Source organism: Pholcus phalangioides, unplaced genomic scaffold, assembly GCF_987345545.1.
Source record: "Pholcus phalangioides strain wild (caught in Gottingen) unplaced genomic scaffold, Ppha-v1.0 ptg000013l_1, whole genome shotgun sequence".
Lineage (NCBI taxonomy): Eukaryota > Metazoa > Arthropoda > Arachnida > Araneae > Pholcidae > Pholcus > Pholcus phalangioides.
Genome location: NW_028301606.1, coordinates 39,497,172 through 39,521,367, shown reverse-complemented (window position 1 = coordinate 39,521,367; position 24,196 = coordinate 39,497,172). Strand labels below are relative to the sequence as shown.

General features: G+C 37.6%; 1 protein-coding gene across 2 annotated transcripts in view; it reads left to right on the top strand.

Annotated features, from left to right (window-relative positions):
* Positions 1-485: 485 nt before the first annotated feature.
* The window catches only part of LOC149079104 (kelch repeat-containing protein kel-10-like), an 80,564-nt gene continuing 56,853 nt past the window's right edge, over positions 486-24,196 (top strand). For both annotated transcript variants that reach the window (XM_089240538.1, XM_089240537.1), the window contains exon 1: positions 486-910. In XM_089240538.1, the coding sequence (XP_089096664.1) occupies positions 726-910 (185 nt within the window). In that variant the 5' untranslated portion in view covers positions 486-725. The remainder of the gene's footprint in view (positions 911-24,196) is intronic.

Sequence of the window (24,196 nt, the reverse complement as noted above, 5' to 3'; positions counted from 1 at the left end):
AGCCCCCCCCCCCCGCCATGTTCTGGTGCCTATGTCCCATGGCAGTACGTTTGTTATTAAAAACTATTCAGGGACAATTGAAAAGATGAAATTTAAGGGATGGAATTTGCGCCCCTTCTGATACTACGCCCGGGAAACCACACCCCCTCCCGCTCCCTTCCTAGTTGCAGAACTGTTCGTTCGTCAGAAGGAAGTTCTCTTGCACATAGTGTAGTTTTCCATGCAAAAAGCGCAATGGGATGGGCGGAAATTTGCGAAACATCTATCTCGTAGTCCCAGTAAGATTTTGAAAAATATTCACGTCTAAAAAAATGACGGGGGGAATTAATCCGTAAAATGCTACCACAACAATCGTCAAACTTTTAAATTAGGATAGACTGGGTTAAGCACAACGGGAATCCAAAAGAAGAGAGAGCGCCAAAAGTGGAAAAACATCCGAAATGCTCCCTCCAAACCAAATAGGTGTGATGATGATGATCCCCCCTCAGAAGTTCTCTTTTTTTTCCAAGAGAGTGAGGAGAAAAAAAAAGGGGAGAAAACTGACCAATCCCCAAATAGCGTCTGATTTTACCTCGCGATGAAAACAAACCGGCTTGAAAGAATCGCGTACCTCTTGAGCCGCCTCTTTCTCCTTCTCGTCTCGATGCCCGAGTATGTGAGGCGCAGAACAAAACAGTACATTTGTTTTCGCCGCTATTTCGTACCTCTCCGCTCACATCCCCAGTATGTGTTCGGCCGTACAGATGCTCTTCGAACTGCACCACCCGGCAGTCCGGCCTCGCATTCCCAACGAGATCATATTCGTCATCGGCGGTTGGTACGACGGAAGTTCCAACAACATCATTGAGACTTACGACAACCGAGCTGAGTACTGGTTCCCGTCGTCACCCTTCCCCGACGACCTGCCAAGGTGAGGACTGAATCTTTTATATAATGAGATCATTTTGTCTAGGAATTGAAGTTTGGTGAAAACCAGCACCGTGGAGGGTCTTAAACGTGTGGCCCTCGGGGCTCTTCGCAGTGGCCCACCAACCATTTTTAGGATATAGCTGCAAAAAAAATGGAAGAGAGTATTAAATAAAAAGTAATAACAAAATCGATGAAACCCGCATCTACAACCATTAACGATATGCACCTGATACTTTAGCAGGGCCGTCTTAACTCAGGGGCCTTACTTACTTACTAACCAAAACGACGACCCAGTCCATATTCCGAAGAATAAATTCTGGCACCAAAGGTTCTTTCGGCACTTCGATGGTTCGTAATTTATAGAGCAATAATTAAGGCTCCTGTAAGTTTGTCCCTTTGGGGCCGTTCAAGTATTACGTAAGCAAATTTTTAGCCATTTTTGACCCGACCCCCCCCCCCCCGTCAGCAAAATTTAGTCATCAGCTCGCCCCTCTGAATCCTAACGCATATTCGTGAGATCAGAGACGTACATGGTGGGGGGGGGGCATAGGGGGGCTCGTACCCCATCCCACGCTCAAAAATTTATTTTTTCAATGCAAAAAAATATTTTTTTTGAAATTTCGGAAGACACTACCTTTATATGTTATAATAAATTTCTGTTAATTTCAATGTTATTTGAAGGCTATGAACTCAAAATTTATCTTTAATAAATTCATTGCGACCCACCCTCTAAGCCAGTGGTTCTCAACCTTTTTGGAACCGTGGCCCGGTGAATCAAATTGCTATAAGTCTACGGCCCGGTCTAGAATAGCTTACTCGTTCTCAAAAGTTAATAATTAATAAACAACCAATTGCCTTTTGATTGCGAGCTAATTATTTAATTAATTAAAACCCATTTAATTGATTAATTAAACCCTTCTTTAATTGATTAATTAATTTAAACCATTTTAATTAATTAAAACCCGTTTAATGAATCGAATCCATTATTTTCTTGCGGAGTGATGCAACATTTTTTTTCGGTAATGTATTAATAACGTGCAGAAGTCAAAACATAAACGAAGCGTTTCATCAGCAACTGCAGTGAACATCATCATTGCTTAAGCGCCGGAACCTGGGTACTGAGGCTGTTTGAGCGCCCCAATATATTTTACGACGTGGCTGAGCCACCACTAATCAATATACAATGCAACGATCTACCCCTTCTCACCGTGATCTGTGCGTTGACAGAATAAAACTATAGATCAGTGTTTCTCAACCGCCGGGCCGTGGCATCAATCGTACCAGGCCGCGAGAATATATTCATTACCCTTTCATTTTTCAAAGTATTGTATTTTCACGAATAACTAATTGGTTTATTTCACTATTATGGTACATATTATTTTAGTTTTTCAGTCTAAAAATCATACAAAGGAAGATGAAAAACCCTCCTAGAGTTCCAGATCAAAGGCTTCCAGCCGCAATTGTAAATTATAAGAATTTGGAGGATTCCTCTTCCCCTTATCGCACTGAAAATCCTTCGTTTTGTTGCAAGGCCCAAAGGAAAGGAAACATGTCTCTGGTCCTTCCCTCCCCCTCGAAACTAGTATTTTTAATTGTGATTTTTTTATTTTCGTATTTTTGAGTATCCGTCTTCATGAGACCCAAACAATACAGCTGGGGTGGGGAATGCTTTTCCATACTCTACATCCCTTTTCCCCGAAAATATCCTACTGCTTCAGGGCTCTCTTTGTTGACAACCATATGACCCCGATTGCGTGTTCACGGTTTGACATTGTCGGCACCACAGAAAATGTCCGGAAGACAAACAATAATGCCATGAGAAAACTCGGCATCCCACGTTCCTTGGAGACTGGGAAAAACATCTGTGCTACTCTCTCGAGCGACCAAGCTGCATAACTTCAAAGGGGAATAATTGTGAGTGATTATTAATTTCCAGGCCCTATTCGACCATTGGACCCGTTTATGGCCAGTGGTAAAAACCTCTTTACGATTTAGTATGTGTTCTCAGAAACAAACGAAGTATTTTACATATGCGTGGCAAATGTCAGAGACTAATCAGTGAAGCACCAGCTGTATACAGAAAATAGCGTGGTTTGAATCGGTCATCAAGGTGCACATAACTACTGGTGATTACTCGAATACTGTTTTCTTTGCAAAAACGCCGTGAATTACGTTGTGAGAGTTTTCGTTTTGATTTCTTTACCAGTGTGATAGGTTCACAAATCTAAATTTTTGTTAAAAAATAGAGAAAAGTTTTAGAGTAGAAAAATCGCGATCAAAGAGTTTTGTAATTTATTAAGTTACACAATTTAACAAACATTTATCGTGAATATACCGAAAAAAGTGTTTCGCCCAAAAATGAACAATTTTCTGTTCTTCGGCGGACGTTTATGGTGAGTTACCATATGTCAACCCGTTCGGGTTTGAGGCCGTTCTCGTAAATACGTAAGCGAATACCGTTCGCAGGTGTTTATTGCGTTGTGTTTAAGAGTATAACCCAGGCAAAGTTTACACAAAGTAGTCATACACGAGATTCTGGAAGTTAATTAGTTTATTTACACTGCAGTTAATTGAATTAATGCAAATTGCATTTTCCATATCATCATCCTTATTAAAAATTAAAACATACTGAATTGAAAACTTAACAAATTCTTCTATTGGCCCCCAAAACATTTAAGCTCTTGGCTCTGAACATTATATACAAATACGACACCACAACAGGCAAATTGCCCAACGAGGTGGCTGAAATAAGAACATCATGGATCCCCGAGCCATTTTTTGGAGGCCCTACCTACTACTGCTACACCACATATGCACCCCCCCCCCCGCGGAACTCCCCAACGAATCGGTACATGCGGGAATGTGCGTGTACGTGTTTGTTTATGTGTAATGCTTGTTATGTGTAGTGCTGTCATCTGCCCCCAGTTTTTTTTCTAACTATGAGTGAAGTGTTATGGTTGAATGATTTACCGTTGTAGGACTGTTGCTCTCTGTGGCGAGACTTTTTAACGGGGAGATCGGCTCGCATTTGCGCCTTGAAGTTGGGAACCACAGAAAACCAACTTCAGCCGACCACCACTGTGGGGTTCGAACCCGGATCCTCACATCACGAGTCCGGCACTATAACCACTCGACCACCACAGCGGCCATATGACCCGTGATTTTTCATTACACCTCAATTCCCCCCAAAAACAATTAATTACGAGTACCTACACTAAGTAGGATATAATCCATTCATCACTCACCAGGTGAGACCATTCTCCAGTCTTTAGCCCCTTAGCAGCATTGCGTCTCGAGCCTTCTCGAGCTTCCTTTTCCTCTAAACCCCCCCCCCCCCCCCGTATCCAGATTTTCTCTTGCCATTTAAGATTTCATTTCGGACGCCCCTCGTCCCTTGGAAAAACTCCACCCATTTAATTTGACTTGATATTTTACCCATCATCTCTAAGTTTCTATTCGTTTCTTGAAGGTTTATTCATAAGATTGGCCATTGCCGATCCATCCCTAATTTTTTTGTCCAAGCGACTCTCCCTTCAGGACCCCGAGAACCCCAACGGCCATGGCCTAACCTTTAACCTACATTGAAGCTTCCTATGACTAAAGGGGCCTACACACGTTCAGTTATGCCTGCACAGTTATACCTGTACAGGCATAACTGCGCAGGCATAACTGAACGGTTCGATGCATCCACACCATTCAGTTATACCTGTGCAGGCGAAGCTTCTGGAACCGGTTCTAGGCAATCTGTGGGGATATTTTCGTTCTTCGATCTCTGTCTTCGCGGTCTTTTGATCAGTTCGGATTTTTTCATAGTCTATAAAGTTCGGAATTTTCTAGTATGATTTCCACAGATGATGCTTTGGGTGTAGTTGGATTGGTTATGGCACTGAAAATTATTAACTCAAAAAAAAAACGGGTAACGTGGTACAAAGATTGGTTAAAATAATAGGCAACAATATTCGCACGTTAAATTATTACAGGAATTGAGATTTGCACCAAAAGATTGGCATAATTTTCTCAGAATGGATCAAGATACCTACTCAAAGCTTTTTTTTTTCAATTCCTTTCGGAAATTGCTTCGCAAACTGTTTGTTTTTTTAACAACACTGTCTCTGTTCGCTAGAGGATCTATTTCTCTCATTTTCCACATATTCCTATACATTTCAATGAATTCTTCCAAACATTCGCGCTCCCCGTTTCGAAGATCACTCGTCATTATAAACCTCGAGTCGTGAAAACAAAACTGAACTCCGAACTAAACTCTGGTGGAGTGTTGAAATCGGTGTTTCCCAAAGTAGGACTATTCAGGCTATGAATGGACACAAGGGGGTGATGGGGGGACGAGAGGAAAACATCAGTTTTCGAAAACTCAGACCATTTTACCAAGGAAGCCTTTGCAAATATGGGCCTTGGGCAAAAAAAAAAAAAAAATTAATATTGCACACAGAAACTTGTACTTGTTTCATCGGAGCTAAAGTGTTTTTTTCTCCCTTTGAATGTGCGCTGTACATTCCAGATGTATTGTAACTGTAAATTGATCGGTAAAGCCTACTGCCACAGATCTCCACACCATCTGGGCTCCTGCATCCCCGGGGGCTGGTTTTACCAATGAATATTGTCATTATTCGAGCCATTTCCCCCCAACCCCCACAAAGATGGGATTGGGATCAGGATTCTGGTTTCAGAGCCCGAGATGATTCCAATCATTCTTTTTTCCCACGTTAAAAAATTCACTATAGTGGCGGCTCGGCAAAGAGAATAGCCTCTGTGCCCTGCGGCAGGATGTGGGTGGGAAGGGGCAGGGGGGGTGACGCTCAAGAGCCGCGACGCACACTTTGAGGAAGACTGCTGTAACGGAAGATGTGTGTTGAATCTACACCATATAAGTACAATAATACATTTTGATGTTACTAAAAACCTCTCATAATGACCGATTTTCATGACTTCAGTAAAAGGCACTACTGTCTACTCATGCTTATCAAGAATGCTATCCATATCTACAGTGATTATGACAATACGTATAGGCAATAAAAGAGAAATTTTGGTATTACAATCGACGCCCGATATAACGACCCCTTCGTCTCGTCGAGAATGGACGTCACACGCGACATTTCACGCGACCTCTTACGATTAATTCAACTCAATTAAAAAATTGACTTATTATGAAGCATAGTATGTATATTAATAGTATTACTCAATGATATAATTATATTATTAATCGTATATCTCTCTCAAAGAATTTTTCGATTGTTTTCTTACGTTTAACTAGCGTAATTTCATCTGAATTTTTTTCTTTCAATGTTTGAGCTGAAAGTTGAAATTCGTTGCAATCTGACGAGATGTGTCCAAAAAACAAATTCAATGAGATTCTTCGAGAATTACATGTAAAAGAAAATAATAAATTGCAGTGATTTTTGTCCTGTTGATGCTTGCTGGTTTTCGGTCGAGAAAGGAGTGAGAGTCCTGCGTTTGAAATTGCAAACAATTGCAAACATTAACTGACTCGTATAAACACCTGCTTGATTTCTAAAGGAAGTACATATGAAAGAATACTAAAATAATCTGATGTCACTGGGCCCCTAAAATCTCCAAGAACCCTGGTTAAAAACCTCCTCTCTAAATAATCAATAAACAATTAATAGTTATAGCACATTATTTGAATATAGAGTTTGTGTGTTTCGGTGCATAATTTCGGGCAAATTTATTGAAAAGAGTGATTTCAGAAACAAAATTGCGAATTTTAACAATGGTCGAAATATTTCTAAAATTTTATTTCGATTTTTTTATTCGATATGAAATTGCAAGAAAATATCGTGAAAATTACGCCATTAGAAAAATTTCTTCTAATTAAATGGAATCCCTCTCCAAAACAAGTTATTCAGTTATTATTGTTCTATTACATTATCAGTGAAAAAAGAAGAGGGAAAAAAGAGAGAGAAGGGCGAATATAAGAAGGCGGGGAAAAAAAACTGCGCAGTTATACCTGGGCCTACACACGTTCAGTTATGCCTGTACAGGCGAAGCTTCTGGAACCGGTTCTAGGCAATCTGTGGGGATATTTTCGTTCTTCGATCTCTGTCTTCGCGGTCTTTTGATCAGTTCGGATTTTTTCATAGTCTATAAAGTTCGGAATTTTCTAGTATGATTTCCACAGATGATGCTTTGGGTGTAGTTGGATTGGTTATGGCACTGAAAGTTAATAACTCAAAAAAAAAAGAAAAAAACGGGTAACGTGGTGCAAAGATTGGTTAAAAAAAAGGCAACAATATTCGCACGTTAAATTATTACAGGAATTGAGATTTGCACCAAAAGATTGGCATAATTTTCTCAGAATGGACCAAGATACCTACTCAAAGCTACTGACGTCGGTGACTCCATTAATAGCAAAGAAAGATACATTGATGAGATCAGCTATATCACCGCATGAAAGACTAACAGCCTGTCTCAAATTTCTTGCAACTGGCAGAAGTTACGAAGACCTCAAGTTTTCTGCAGTAATCTCACCCCAGGCTCTAAGCTATATAATTCCGGAAACATGTGATGCAATATATGAAGTGCTAAGAAAGGAATACTTGAAGGTAAGAATAAGGAGAAATCAATTTCGGTTTACTTTTTAGTTTTATTAAAAAAAATTATGGCTAGATATGAAACATAAGCAATATAAATTTGTATACGAAAACAATTAAAAAATGCAGTAAGTACACGCTAGTAGATATCAATGCAGAAAGAAAAGCGTAACTGAAAAAAAAAAAAAGATAAAGAAAATTATATTTTCACACGCTAAAATTTGATAACATTGACTCTCCGGAGTCTTCGGAATTAATCGAAGTAGGATTTTGTATCCCGTAATTTCCCGACGGAGGAACGGTGGGCTGGTTGAAGTTAGATCTGAGGAAGTTGGGTTGGTGGAAGTTAGTTTGGAGGAAGTTGTTAGAGTGTGGGAAGTTGTCAGACTGAGGAAAGTTAGTTTGAGGCCAAGAGTAAAATGGTGATTGGTACTGTTGAACCGCTGAACTGAGCACCCCACTGGACAATGTGTGAGATGGAGTTAAATTGCCCATTTCAGCTGCATAAATGGTGTCATTGATAATTTTTTCACAAATAATTCGTTGCTCTCTGGGTAAGTCTCTTAATTTGACAGCAACATTTTTTCCAAAAAGATCAAACCGATCATCTGGCACTTGTGGGCGTTTGAAATGTTTGTTGACCGATTGTAGGATATTTCTAATGAAATGAGCGTCATCATTTTTTCTTTTACTCGGCCTAGTGGTCGAGCCGCCGGAAGCAGTCATAACAGATGTTGGGGTCTCCATCAAATCTGTAGATTCTTGGTCATCCAGTGGAGCTTCAGTAGGAGACATCGGACTGCCAAAAATCTGGTTATTTACCGGGCATAATGATTCTTCCTGAAATAATCAGACAAAAAGTAGAGCGTATTTGTTTTTGAAAAATGTCCGATAATATATGTATGCACAATAATTATACGTTTGATGTGCTACATCAGGAGTTCTTAATCTATGGGTCGAGACCCAAAACTAACAGGGACTCCTGAGAGGAGAGTCGCAAGAAACCAGTTATTGTTATTATTTGGTTATAAATCCAGTTGTTCCGCTGTTGGTTTCTATGTGACTTAACGATTTCGACGGACTGGGCATTTTTGGACCCAGTCATTTTTGGGACCCTCTTGAGCAATGTTTCTATGTGCACTAATTATGAATTTGACATTAATGAAAGAAAAACACAATGCCAGAATTAATGAAAAATAATTGCATATTTGATGAAAATAAAATTTAGCAAAAATATAATTCGAGAATTAAAGGAAAATTCAGAATCTATGAAAGAGAGAATTCCAGAAATAATTAAAATAATAATTTCAGAATCAATCATATTTTCGAAAATTTGGGGCTGCTTGCTTGATTCAAGGATTCAAGCCCAGTCGTCCCAACTGTTGAGACACCCTAGACTTGTTTGTCTAATCGCGATAAATACGCATTTCATCAATCAGAAATATCTAATACGAATTTTTAAATTAAAAACAGATCTAATGGGTCGCAAAGCAAACATGCTAATCATGCAGCTGATTTTGCATCACTGATGAAAATGGTTAAGAATCCTCTGATGTAACAATGTAATATAAATTTATCAACTAATATTACATATTAACCTTAACTAAATTTTTTTGAAAAATAAAACGGGGGATACCAGATAACATTAGTCTCGAAAGATGGGCATTCGTCAAAAAAGCTTGGGAACCCATGAAATAGGCAGTTGTAAATAGGTACAGCAAGATCAAAAATAATAATAAATAAATTTAATGCATTGAAAATAATAAATGAACCTAAAATTATTATGCTCGTGGAAAGTTAATAAAAGACAAAAAAGTTGAATTCAAGTTTCTTATTAATTGTATAATCATTAAATATATATAAGTCCTGAAAGATTACATTCATTTCAGTTTCCAAGGACAGAAGCAGAATGGAAAAACATAGCGGAAATGTTCGAAAAAAAATGGAATTTTCCTCACTGTTTGGGAGCCATAGACGGAAAACATGTGGCTATTGTTCCTCCGAACGGAAGTGGGTCATATTATTACAACTATAAAGGAAGAAACAGCATGGTGTTACTTGCGATAGTGGATGCGGAATACCGTTTCATCATGTGCGATTTTGGTGTAAATGGGAGAATCTCAGATGGAGGTGTTCTCCAAAACACTAAATTCTTTGAAAAACTGGAAAATAAACTTTTGAAGATTCCGTCCGAGGAATGTGTTACAGGGAAAACTACCACTCTACCGTATGTGTTTGTTTCCGATGACGCATTTCCATTGAGAATGGACATGATGAAACCGTATCGGCATGCAAACCTGGACTCTGAAGACAAAAAAATTTTCAACTACAGACTTTCCCGTGCTAGACGTATCGTAGAAAACGCATTCGGTATTCTTTCTTCCAGGTTCAGAATATTTCATACTCAAATCAATCTAGATCCCAAGCACATTGATTCGGTAGTAATGGCTTCCTGCGTGCTACATAATTTCTTAATGTCGCAGTCGTCTAGTTTATACTCAACCTCGGATTGTTTTGACTGCGAAAACATAGAAGAGGGAACCCAGAAAGCGGGTATTGATAGTGCTCGTTCGAATTTGGAAACCTTGGACAGACGAAATTTCGGTAACATTACAAAAGATGCCAAAGACATTAGAAAACGTTTCACTAATTACTTTGTAACTGAGGGAAAAGTTGAATGGCAAGATGCGTTCATACATTGATGCCAAAAGGATTAGATTATTTCTTGTGAAATAAATTGAATTAAATTTCATGCTTCTTGAGTAAATTTTCCATACTGTTATAACTATTCGTCTGTTATAATGATATAACAAATACCATGATTCAGGGCTTAATAAACCCTAGGCGCCAGGTAGAAATAACTCAATAATAAAATGATTGGTAATCATCAGTTTGGAAAATATCATGTATCACGTGACAAAAAATATGTGAAAAGAACTATTTCTTGGTATTTAAAAAAGTTTAGTTCTGTTCACGGTCATGGAAAACCAAAAAAGTTCCACATACAGTTCGAAAATCAGGATAAAATATCCAAAAATCGATTTCTAAAAGGTCATTAGAAATTAAATCTCTTTGTGAAAATTTTTTTTAAAAATACCTTGACACTCATTAGATCATTTGATTTACGAAAATGTAAATTTCATTCAAACATTTGTATGAAAATTTATTTAAGAGAATTTAAATAAAGTGTTGCGAAATGCAACGCGAGTCAAAAATGGATTAAGGGTCTTTCAGTCCCTGTCATCTAAAGTCTAAAAGAATATACCTTTTCGGACCAATTTCATCGGAAAAAAATTCTAGGTGGCTATGCGCTTTTGCTGGCGCTTATTTTGTTTAGATTTGTCAAGCCCTCTACTACAATGTTCCATTTAAATTTAAATTGCTACACATAACTAAAGAAAAAAATGCGAATTTTGTACTTACGTCATCATCCTCGCTGTCCAAGTTTGATCGAGATGTTCTTGGAGTTTCTTCATCAGTAAGAAAACTTAGTTGATGGTAATACCATAATTTTGGCGTGTAGGCATCCTCCGCACCAGCTCCTGATTTCGTGGAGGATTTCACTTTTTTCAATTCCTTTCGGAAATTGCTTCGCAAACTGTTTATTTTTTTTACAACACTGTCTCTGTTCGCTAGAGGGTCTATTTCTCTCATTTTCCACACCAATCTCTCATAACTGTCATCTTTCTTAATTTTGTTATGATAATCTTTAGATTTCACCTGCCACAAGCATTTCTCATTCCTATACATTTCTATGAATTCTTCCAAACATTCGCGCTGCCCGTTTCGAAGATCACTCGTCATTGTTAAACCTCGAGTCGTGAAAACTAAACTAAACTGAACTCTGAACTAAACTCTGGTGGAGTGTTGAAATCGGTGTTTCCCGAAATGAGACTATTCAGGCTATGAATGGACACAAGGGGTGATGGGGGGACGAGAGGAAAACATCCGTTTTCGAAAACTCGGACCATTTTACCAAGGAAGCCTTTGTAAATATGGGCCTTGGGCAAAAAAAAAAGAAAAAAGAAAACTAATATTGCACACAGAAATTCGTACTTGTTTCATAAGAGCTAAAGTGCTTTTTTCTCCCTTTGAATGTGCGCTGTACATTCCAGATGTATCGTAACTGTAAATTGATCAATAAAGCCTACTGTGATCTACAGATCTCTGCACCATCTGGGGATAAACCATCTGGGGTCCTGCATCCCCGGGGGCTGGTTTTACTAATGAATATTGTCATTATTCGAGCCATTACCCCCCAACCCCCCCAAAGGCTGGGACCTGACTACGGCGCGGTTGCACGCGGTTGAGGTTGGGGGGGAAGGCATCATCTATAGTTTTATTCTGTCAACGCACAGATACAACTGCAACCGCTGAGCGCGGTTTTTTCAACCGAGAAAATCCACATTTTTTTGGACGGTTGGGGTAACCGGAAAGCTGCCATCATGTATTGGGAAGGCTTGAGCTCCCTGATGACGGTTCGGCTGGACCTGCGGTTGCTCTCTTCCATTGTCTATTAAGTGGTTTGACAAGGAGGGTGACGGGATTTCGGATGCACTGGACAAAGGAATTGCTCTCCTTCTCAGGTTGCCATAAAAACGAGGGGAAAAGACAAATTCGAAGAACTGTATGGTGAAGTTTTATTCAACAGAAGCTAATTCTTTGTTTGGCGCTTTTGCACTGATAACAATAAAACAAAACCAATGAAGAAAAAATTAAATTTTTCTAACTAATGAAATTCTTTTGCTTTCCTACATGAGCATACATTAAAACTCGGTTATAATGACATTCATAAACTAACGTGATTACGCTAAAACCGAGATGTATATTTTAGAATACTTGAATGAAATGCATTGGATCCCAATTATAACGTTTTAGCAAAAAACCAATAAGTAACCTCATCCAAAAGAGGACAAATTACCACGGGACCCAACCATTTATAATAAATTCATAAAAAATTAGAAGTAAAAATAATCAGACATCTGAAGGAATATATTTTTATATTTGCAAATTCTTCATATCAAACTTTTGAAACATTTATTAAAAGCCTAAGTATGAACCGGGGAGGAAATACGTCCCTAAGAGCTGCATTGTGTGTGTTTTGCTTTCATTATTGTCTTTTTGTTATTTATTTTTGTATCGTATATGAATGTGGCTGTCTATCTGTGTTTTTGCAATGAAAAAAAAAACCATCTAGGCCAGCGGTTCTCAACCGGTGCTCCGTGTGAACTCCCAAGGGCTCCGCGGCCCTCGAGGAAAATAAAAAAAGAACCAGTAAATTAAAAAAAAATAATTATTGATATTTTTGAATAAAAATAAATCGGTAACTTTGATGAATAAATAAAAAATAGGCTTACGGGGCTCCGCCATAGAAATTATATACTGGAAAGGGCTCCGTGGGTCAAAAAAGATTGAGAACCGCTGATCTAGGCAAAACGTTGTATGCCGGTAATATAGAAGAGTGCACTAAGACACCTACCGTTTTCACACCTACCGTTCTTTTCAAGCAGTTTTTAATTTACATACACACACAAAGTCACAACTAGGGAGAGCGGGTCCACTGTATCGAGTGCTGAACTAGAGGGGGCGCCGAATTGCCCCTTTAACACCACTCCTTCTAACCTTTCCTTATACGGGGACGCCAAAAGCTTGCTAGCTCCAGTTAAAAAAGTATCCAGCTGCGGCCCTGTGTGTACCTTAAACCCTGCAACATACATACTGATGTACACGGCCACAACGACATGCGTGGTCAGCCGGGGCAAGCACGCATTTTGGCGCCCCCTTTTAATATTGAAGGAGAGATGAAAGGTTAACATTTGCGCTCCTGTCTGGCTCGGAGTTCGGGGCATCAGTCAGTGCCGTCTTAACGCATGGGCCCACCCGAGCACGGCCCGGGTGCCTCAAGAGAAGAGGGGCCTCCCAAAAATGAGATCCGATTGAAATTTTAAAGGATTTACCGTGTAGGGTCTCCTAAAAACCACTTGGCCCGGGGGGCCCATAATACTCTTAAGACGACCCTTCATAATGTTTTTTAAAATTTGATTTTTTACAGTTTTTAAAACATGAAATTTTCAGAAATTCCATTCCGATTTCCTATCTGAATTTTTTTTTTCCTGACCATCAAAAGAAATATATATTTTTTTTAAATAGGTGAAAATAATTTTTTCCTTGATTTTTTTTTTTTTTTTTTTTGGTCATATGGGGTTTCCCAAAATTACAATTATTATGCTTAATTTCCATTAATTAGAAATTTAATTAATTGGAAATCTACTTTAATTACAAAGAAAAACGTGCTAAATTCATGGCCAATTTTTTTAAACTTCTTCAATATGAATATGTTATTTAAATAGTTTTTTAATATATATGTTATTTAAATTAATTATGATGATTCCAGTCATCATATATAAAAAACTTTGTGCCATTTGGTCACGAATCGTAAAAGCATCAAAAATAGGTCAACTTGTAGGCTGTCTTTCTTCAACTCTGAATTAATTTCAATTGGCAAATATTGTTATAGAAAATTAAATTTCATTACATGAATATTTTTATTAGTATATACAGTAAAACCCATCCTTTCTGTGAACACGGACAGGACAAAAAAATTAAATACATGTAAAATGGGTGACCGTTAAAAAGAGGTTTGAAATTCATACTTTTATATATTATGCAACTAAATTATTATTTGTCCGTAAAAGAGGGAGTATCCGTTAAGAGGGGGTTTTACTGCAATGCAGCTTATGAGCACGAATTTGCATGCTAGCTGGAGCCAACTTCAGCTTGGCGAAAATAATTTAGCCAATCCCGAGATGTCACGTGACATTAAAAAATAAAAAACCCCGGTTGCTAACAGCAGTGTGTGTTTCACGCGAAATTCCACGGTTGCTGATAAGATCAACCGCGCCAGCCGAACCGTAGTGTGCCGGCAGCCAAAGATGGGGCTGGGATCAGGGTTCTGGTTTCAGAGCCCGAGACGATTCCAATCATTCTCTTTCCCACGTTAAAAAATTCACGATAGTGGCGGCCTGGCAAAGAGAATAGCCTCAGTGCCCTGCGGCAGGATTTAGGTGGGGAGGAGCGGGGGGGGGGGTGGCGCTCAAGTGCCGCGACACACACTTTGAGGAAGATTGCTGTAAATGGAAGATGTTTGTTGAATCCACATCATAAGTACAATCATGTATTTTTTACTCCTTTTCAAAATTTTGATGTTACTAAAATCTCTCATAATGACCGATTTTCATGACTTAAGTAAAAGGCACTACTGCTTACTCATGCTTATCAAGAATGCTATCCATATCTACAGTGATTACGACAATATAGGCAATAAAAGAGAAATTTTGGTATTACAGTCGATGCCCGATATAACGACCCCTTCGTCCCGTCGAGAATGGACGTTATATTTGGAGCAAGGTCGTAGTGAGAGGGGGGAGACTTGAGGGTGTGGTCGGGCTTGATTGGTAGGGTCGTTATATAAGTAAAACCTCAGACTTATCCTACCAGTCGTTGTAACAGAATGATCGCTATAACGTGAGGTTGTTGTAACGAGTGTCAACTGCCTACGAAAACAAGCATCGTTTCTCCTCTGAATATACGGATAAGGGATACATGCTCCTCCAGCATCGTTTGATAGCATTTTTTCCCCGCGATAGCGTCCATTTAAAAAAAAAAAAAAATTGACTTGGAAAATTTTTATTGTAATTTTTAACTCACGTAGTGTTTTTCTTTGAAAGAAAACAATGCATTTTTCGCGCGACCTCTTAAGATTAATTCAAGTCAATTCGAAATTGACTTATGGTATGTATATTAATAGTATTACTCAATATATGATATAATTATATTATCAATCGAATATCTCTCTCTCTCTCAGAATTTTTCGATTGTTTTCTTACGTTTAAAACTAGCGTAATTTCATCTGAATTTTTTCTTTCAATGTGTGAGCTGAAAGTTGAAATTCGTTGCAATAGGACGAGATGTGCTCAAAAAACAAATTCAATGAGATTCATTAAGAATTACATGTAAAAGAAAATAATATATTTATTATTTTCCCGTGAGTGATTTTTGTCCCGTTGATGCTTTGCCGGTTTTCGGTCAAGAAAGGAGTGGGAATCCGGCGTTTGAAATTGCAAACAATTGCAAACATTAACTGACTCGTATAAACACCTGCTTGATTTCTAGGAATCTTGATTTCTAAAGGAACTACATGTGAAAGAATACTAAAATAATCTGATGTTATATACGGGGCCTCTAAAATCTCCAAGAACCCTGGTTAAAAACCTCTTCTCTAAATAATCAATAAACAATTAATAGTCATAGCACATTATTTGAATACAGAGTTTGTGTGTTTAGGTGCATAATTTCGGGCAAATTTATTGAAAAGAGTGATTTCAGAAACACAATTGCGAATTTTAACAATGGTCGAAATATTTCTAAAATTTTATTTCGATTTTTTTATTCGATATGAAATTGTAAGAAAATATCGTGAAAATTAGGCCATTAGAAGATTTTCTTCTAATTAAATGGAATCCCTCTCCAAAACATGTTATTCAGTTATTATTGTTCTATTACATTATCAGTGAAAAAAGAAGAGGGAAGAAAGTAGGGCGAATATAAGAAAGCGGGAAAAAATAACTGCACAGTTATACCTGATGGCCCATACACACGCTCAGTTATACCTGCGCAGGCATAACTGTACAGTTATACCGAATCGAAAAACCATTCCCTTCAGGTCGCCTGCGCAGGTCAACTGACGGCCCCTACACACGCTCAGTTATGCCTGCACAGTTGGACTGTACAGGCATAACTGCGCAGGTATAACTGAGCGTGTGTAGGGACCTTAACACTCGGCATTTTAGATCCTCTGTTATACTTTAATTTCACCCCCTAAATAAAGGGGATTCTATTTCTACTTAAATGGCCGTCATCTATTCTCAATCTTGAAATTTGTCTATTCATTCGTTGGTCCCCTTACTCCTCGGACGATCCCTTTTGCCTAGGGCACCCCTGAAGTACAACCGACCAGATGCTTTGTGACGGTAACTAAAAGATTCCCTGAAGGGCCCTACACACGTTCAGTTATGCCTGCACAGTTATACCTGTACAGGCATAACTGCGCAGGCATAACTGAACGGTTCGATGCATCCACACCATTCAGTTATACCTGTGCAGGCGAAGCTTCTGGAACCGGTTCTAGGCAATCTGTGGGGATATTTTCATTCTTCGATCTCTGTCTTCGCGGTCTTTTGATCAGTTCGGATTTTTTCATAGTCTATAAAGTTCGGAATTTTCTAGTATGATTTCCACAGATGATGTGTGCTTTGGGTGTAGTTGGATTGGTTATGGCACTGAAAGTTATTAACTCAAAAAAAAAGAAAAAAACGGGTAACGTGGTACAAAGATTGGTTTAAAAAAAAGGCAACAATATTCGCACGTTAAATTATTACAGGAATTGAGATTTGCACCAAAAGATTGGCATAATTTTCTCAGAATGGATCAAGATACCTACTCAAAGCTTCTTCTTTTTCAATTCCTTTCGGAAATTGCTTCGCAAACTGTTTATTTTTTTAACAACACTGTCTCTGTTCGCTAGAGGATCTATTTCTCTCATTTTCCACACCAATCTCTCATAACTATCATCTTTCTTAATTTTGTTATGGCAATCTTTAGTTTTCACCTGCCACAAGCATTTCTTATTCCTATACATTTCAATGAATTCTTCCAAACATTCGCGCTGCCCGTTTCGAAGATCGCTCGTCATTATAAACCTCGAGTCGTGAAAACAAAACTGAACTCCGAACTAAACTCTGGTGGAGTGTTGAAATCGGTTTCCCAAAGTAGGACTATTCAGGCTATGAATGGACACAAGGGGGTGATGGGGGGGGCGAGAGGAAAACATCAGTTTTCGAAAACTCGGACCATTTTACCAAGGAAGCCTTTGTAAATATGGGCCTTGGGCAAAAAAAAACAAAAACTAATATTGCACACAGAAATTCGTACTTGTTTCATCAGAGCTAAAGTGTTTTATTCTCCCTTTGAATGTGCGCTGTACATTCCAGATGTATTGTAACTGTAAATTGATCGGTAAAAAGCCTACTGTCACAGATCTCCACACCATCTGGGGTGATGCATCCCCGGGGGCTGTTTTTACTAATGAATATTGTCATTATTCGAGCCATTTCCCCCCAACCCCCACAAAGATGGGATTGGAATCAGGATTCTGGTTTCAGAGCCCGAGATGATTCCAATCATTCTTTTTTCCCACGTTAAAAAATTCACTATAGTGGCGGCTCGGCAAAGAGAATGGCCTCTGTGCCCTGCGGCAGGATGTGGGTGGGAAGGGGCAGGGGGGGGGGTGACACTCAAGAGCCGCGACGCACACTTTGAGGAAGACTGCTGTAACGGAAGATGTTTGTTGAATCTACACCATATAAGTACAATAATGCATTTTGATGTTACTAAAACCTCTCATAATGACCGATTTTCATGACTTCAGTAAAAGGCACTACTGCCTACTCATGTATATCAAGAATGCTATCCATATCTACAGTGATTATGACAATACGTATAGGCAATAAAAGAGAAATTTTGGTATTACAATCGACGCCCGATATAACGACCCCTTCGTCTCGTCGAGAATGGACGTCACACGCGACCTCTTGCGATTAATTCAACTCAATTAAAAAATTGACTTATTATGAAGCATAGTATGTATATTAATAGTATTACTCAATGATATAATTATATTATCAATCGTATATCTCTCTCAAAGAATTTTTCGATTGTTTTCTTACGTTTAACTAGCGTAATTTCATCTGAATTTTTTTCTTTCAATGTTTGAGCTGAAAGTTGAAATTCGTTGCACTCTGACGAGATGTGTTCAAAAAACAAATTCAATGAGATTCATTAAGAATTACATGTAAAAGAAAATAATAAATTGCAGTGATTTTTGTCCTGTTGATGCTTGCTGGTTTTCGGTCGAGAAAGGAGTGAGAGTCCTGCGTTTGAAATTGCAAACAATTGCAAACATTAACTGACTCGTATAAACACCTGCTTGATTTCTAAAGGAAGTACATATGAAAGAATACTAAAATAATCTGATGTCACGGGGCCCCTAAAATCTCCAAGAACCCTGGTTAAAAACCTCTTCTCTAAATAATGAATGAACAATTAATAGTTATAGCACATTATTTGAATATAGAGTTTGTGTGTTTCGGTGCATAATTTCGGGCAAATTTATTGAAAAGAGTGATTTCAGAAAAAAAATTGCGAATTTTAACAATGGTCGAAATATTTCTAAAATTTTATTTCGATTTTTTTATTCGATATGAAATTGCAAGAAAATATCGTGAAAATTACGCCATTAGAAAAATTTCTTCTAATTAAATGGAATCCCTCTCCAAAACAAGTTATTCAGTTATTATTGTTCTATTACATTATCAGTGAAAAAAGAAGAGGGAAAAAAGAGAGAGAAGGGCGAATATAAGAAAGCGGAGAAAAAAAACTGCGCAGTTATACCTGATGGCCCATACAAACGCTCAGTTATACCTGCGCAGGCATAACTGCACAGTTATACCGAATCGAAAAACCATTCCCTTCAGGTCGCCTGTGCAGGTCAACTGACGGCCCCTACACACGTTCAGTTATGCCTGCACAGTTATACCCATAGACTTAAGATATAAATAGACCGCGCACGCTATTCATAAAACTTGTCGAACGTGAAGAAAAGATGAGCAGTATTGTCGGGGAAAGAACAGGTTCTGCGCTATTACATTTGGCGCGTTTTCGCAGAAGCTAGGATGTTGCTGTAACGAAATTTGACTCAATTCGATCAAGTTGATGAAAACTTTCCTTCATTTTTTCAATGAATTTCACTCATTTTTATGTGAAATATTTAGGGAGTATCAGATTCGAAAAAATAAATTATATAAAATAAACAAATATTGGAAAACGGAACAACGTATATGTTGTAAAGCCTAATTCATTTATATTTTTAAATATTCTCTTCATTCACTTTGTCGCTTTTAATTTCGAAAATTTATTTATACGAGGGGTTATTAAAACAAAAATATATCTTTCCAGAACATTACAATTACTCTATATACTCATAATTAATGTATAATTAATTATAATGCATCATATTATGTTATGTAATGTAACACATTCACACTCATACCATATTCAGTCATGAAATAATATTCAAACAATAAGAAAAAGTTTCATTTCTAACATTCCTGAAAAACCTTTTATAACCTCATCACACAAAACTGTAAACACTTACATAATATTTCAGGATTAAAATAGATTTTACTCAAGAAAATTACAGAATCTCATCATCAATTTCTCTAAATTATAAGAATTAAAACTCCATGTAGAGTATATATGTAATAATTTAAAGTGTGTGTATATATATATAATATTTTAGGATATAATATTTCATATATATAATATAATATTTACACGTCACATATATATATATATGACATATGTAATCTCTTCGCTCCAAAAGTATGCATATGTTAATCTTAATTTAAGGTATTAAATCGTTTTTAGAATGATTCTTTTTCAAGATAACATCTGAGGTACACAATATATGACTTCAGGTCTTAGCACAGATATTGACTCAAAAAATCAATTGAATGATTAATTTTCTTGTTTGAAGCGGCAATTTCACATACAACAAACATAAATTAATGAATAAAAAAATTTCTTTTCTGTAATAGTTTTATCTCAGGTGTGAAGAGGGGTAAAAATACTATTATTTTTAGAGGTTGTTATGCACTTTTATGCAAAACTGCAATTGTCTAGAGGGGGGGGGGGAAGTTTTCCTCACATTCTATTTAAATAGAATATTTTTCATAAATTTCTCCTTCTGAAAAGCATATTTTCTTCCAAGTTGAGCAAAACTCGAATGAACTCACTAGCTCGCCAAATCTCGCCAAATCTTGCGGAGACGTATATTTCAGTTAAAACTTCATAAAACTCACAATTTCAATCATTTATTGCCAAAAATTCTATTAAAACATTTAATAATGATTCATGACATTTGAATTTTACCAAAACTTGGAACTTTAATTGAATTAAATCCAAAATGGAGTCGTTAAAAACTGAGATTACGTCAGAAATCCATTGCATCGTCAATTTAATATTCAAATTTTTAATTTATAAGAAGGGGAATAAGCAAAAAAGTATTCCCTTGTGAAAGGATACTGGTCCCCCTTTCCTAAACCGCTCAGAACATCCGAAAGCTGCGCAAGTGTTGGCCATTCTAATCAAAAATAAGACAGCGCGTGTAGATCGTCATACGAGTAGCCATAAGGAAAGCATTGCCAGCGAGATTCCCTGACCAGCCTTTCGACTGGAGTCACGTGATTCCGGATCTTTGCTTCACATTGTAACCCCTCGCGCGCACTCTATAGTATTAGTACTCTGTGGTTATACCTGTACAGGCATAACTGCGCAGGCATAACTGAACGGTTCGATGCATCCACACCATTCAGTTATACCTGTGCAGGCGAAGCTTCTGGAACCGGTTCTAGGCAATCTGTGGTGATATTTTCATTCTTCGATCTCTGTCTTCGCGGTCTTTTGATCAGTTCGGATTTTTTCATAGTCTATAAAGTTCGGAATTTTCTAGTATGATTTCCACAGATGATGTGTGCTTTGGGTGTAGTTGGATTGGTTATGGCACTGAAAGTTATTAACTCAAAAAAAAAGAAAAAAACGGGTAACGTGGTACAAAGATTGGTTTAAAAAAAAGGCAACAATATTCGCACGTTAAATTATTACAGGAATTGAGATTTGCACCAAAAGATTGGCATAATTTTCTCAGAATGGATCAAGATACCTACTCAAAGCTTCTTCTTTTTCAATTCCTTTCGGAAATTGCTTCGCAAACTGTTTATTTTTTTAACAACACTGTCTCTGTTCGCTAGAGGATCTATTTCTCTCATTTTCCACACCAATCTCTCATAACTATCATCTTTCTTAATTTTGTTATGGCAATCTTTAGTTTTCACCTGCCACAAGCATTTCTTATTCCTATACATTTCAATGAATTCTTCCAAACATTCGCGCTGCCCGTTTCGAAGATCGCTCGTCATTATAAACCTCGAGTCGTGAAAACAAAACTGAACTCCGAACTAAACTCTGGTGGAGTGTTGAAATCGGTTTCCCAAAGTAGGACTATTCAGGCTATGAATGGACACAAGGGGGTGATGGGGGGGGCGAGAGGAAAACATCAGTTTTCGAAAACTCAGACCATTTTACCAAGGAAGCCTTTGTAAATATGGGCCTTGGGCAAAAAAAAAACAAACTAATATTGCATACAGAAATTCGTACTTGTTTCATCAGAGCTAAAGTGTTTTATTCTCCCTTTGAATGTGCGCTGTACATTCCAGATGTATTGTAACTGTAAATTGATCGGTAAAAAGCCTACTGTCACAGATCTCCACACCATCTGGGGTCCTGCATCCCCGGGGGCTGTTTTTACTAATGAATATTGTCATTATTCGAGCCATTTCCCCCCAACCCCCCACAAAGATGGGATTGGGATCAGGATTCTGGTTTCAGAGCCCGAGATGATTCCAATCATTCTTTTTTCCCACGTTAAAAAATTCACTATAGTGGCGGCTCGGCAAAGAGAATAGCCTCTGTGCCCTGCGGCAGGATGTGGGTGGGAAGGGGCAGGGGGGGTGACGCTCAAGAGCCGCGACGCACACTTTGAGGAAGACTGCTGTAACGGAAGATGTTTGTTGAATCTACACCATATAAGTACAATAATGCATTTTGATGTTACTAAAACCTCTCATAATGACCGATTTTCATGACTTCAGTAAAAGGCACTACTGCCTACTCATGCATATCAAGAATGCTATCCATATCTACAGTGATTATGACAATACGTATAGGCAATAAAAGAGAAATTTTGGTATTACAATCGACGCCCGATATAACGACCCCTTCGTCTCGTCGAGAATGGACGTCACACGCGACATTTCACGCGACCTCTTACGATTAATTCAACTCAATTAAAAAATTGACTTATTATGAAGCATAGTATGTGTATTAATAGTATTACTCAATGATATAATTATATTATTAATCGTATATCTCTCTCAAAGAATTTTTCGATTGTTTTCTTACGTTTAACTAGCGTAATTTCATCTGAATTTTTTTCTTTCAATGTTTGAGCTGAAAGTTGAAATTCGTTGCAATCTGACGAGATGTGTCCAAAAAACAAATTCAATGAGATTCTTCGAGAATTACATGTAAAAGAAAATAATAAATTGCAGTGATTTTTGTCCTGTTGATGCTTGCTGGTTTTCGGTCGAGAAAGGAGTGAGAGTCCTGCGTTTGAAATTGCAAACAATTGCAAACATTAACTGACTCGTATAAACACCTGCTTGATTTCTAAAGGAAGTACATGTGAAAGAATACTGAAATAATTTGATGTCACTGGGCCCCTAAAATCTCCAAGAACCCTGGTTAAAAACCTCTTCTCTAAATAATCAATAAACAATTAATAGTTATAGCACATTATTTGAATATAGAGTTTGTGTGTTTCGGTGCATAATTTCGGGCAAATTTATTGAAAAGAGTGATTTCAGAAACAAAATTGCGAATTTTAACAATGGTCGAAATATTTCTAAAATTTTATTTCGATTTTTTTTATTCGATATGAAATTGCAAGAAAATATCGTGAAAATTACGCCATTAGAAAAATTTCTTCTAATTAAATGGAATCCCTCTCCAAAACAAGTTATTCAGTTATTATTGTTCTATTACATTATCAGTGAAAAAAGAAGAGGGAAGAAAGAGAGAGAAGGGCGAATATAAGAAAGCGGAGAAAAAAAACTGCGCAGTTATACCTGATGGCCCATACAAACGCTCAGTTATACCTGCGCAGGCATAACTGCACAGTTATACCGAATCGAAAAACCATTCCCTTCAGGTCGCCTGTGCAGGTCAACTGACGGCCCCTACACACGCTCAGTTATGCCTGCACAGTTTAAGACGCCTTCATATACGAGCGGAACCATCAGGCATTCTGGTCCTCGCCGAAGGGTTGCTGCACGAAATCGTCGCTTCGGAAATGACCGCCAAACAGAGGGAAAAAAAATCGCGTCGGTAAATCTGGCATAGCAACCTAACAGAATTCCCCGCGCGCTAAAAATGCTTGGCAAAAGCGTATGGAAAATTCAATTTGTGGGAGAAACGAGGAATTTCCAGGAACGGATTTAATATGGGAAATAAACCACGTTTCACGAAATTATGATTAATCACGAAATTATTGGTAAACAACAGGTTGAATTCGTAACAGTTCGTGTGATGACGATCAAGTAATTAATCTTAAACACAAAAGTATATAGCAAAAAAAAAAATTCTTCACTTTTTTTCAGTGAAAATATTCCTATATATCCCTTACCCCGATCCTTAATTTCAGGATAAAAGTGGCATACAAAAATACATATAGTCAATTTTGATTACATTAAGAAAATTTCTTCTGGATATTAAATGATTGTGTGAAGTTAAGGATTTGATAAACTACTGCCTCTAGATATTGGAAATTTAGTAAAAAAATTCTTAAATATTTTAGGAGCATTTATTTTATCAGAATTTTCTTCAGTGTATTCCAAATTCTGAATAGCACACACAGGCTCAATAATGTAAATTGACGAGCTCAATGAGTGAATAAATTTATTTATTAAAAAAATATTGAAACATAATGT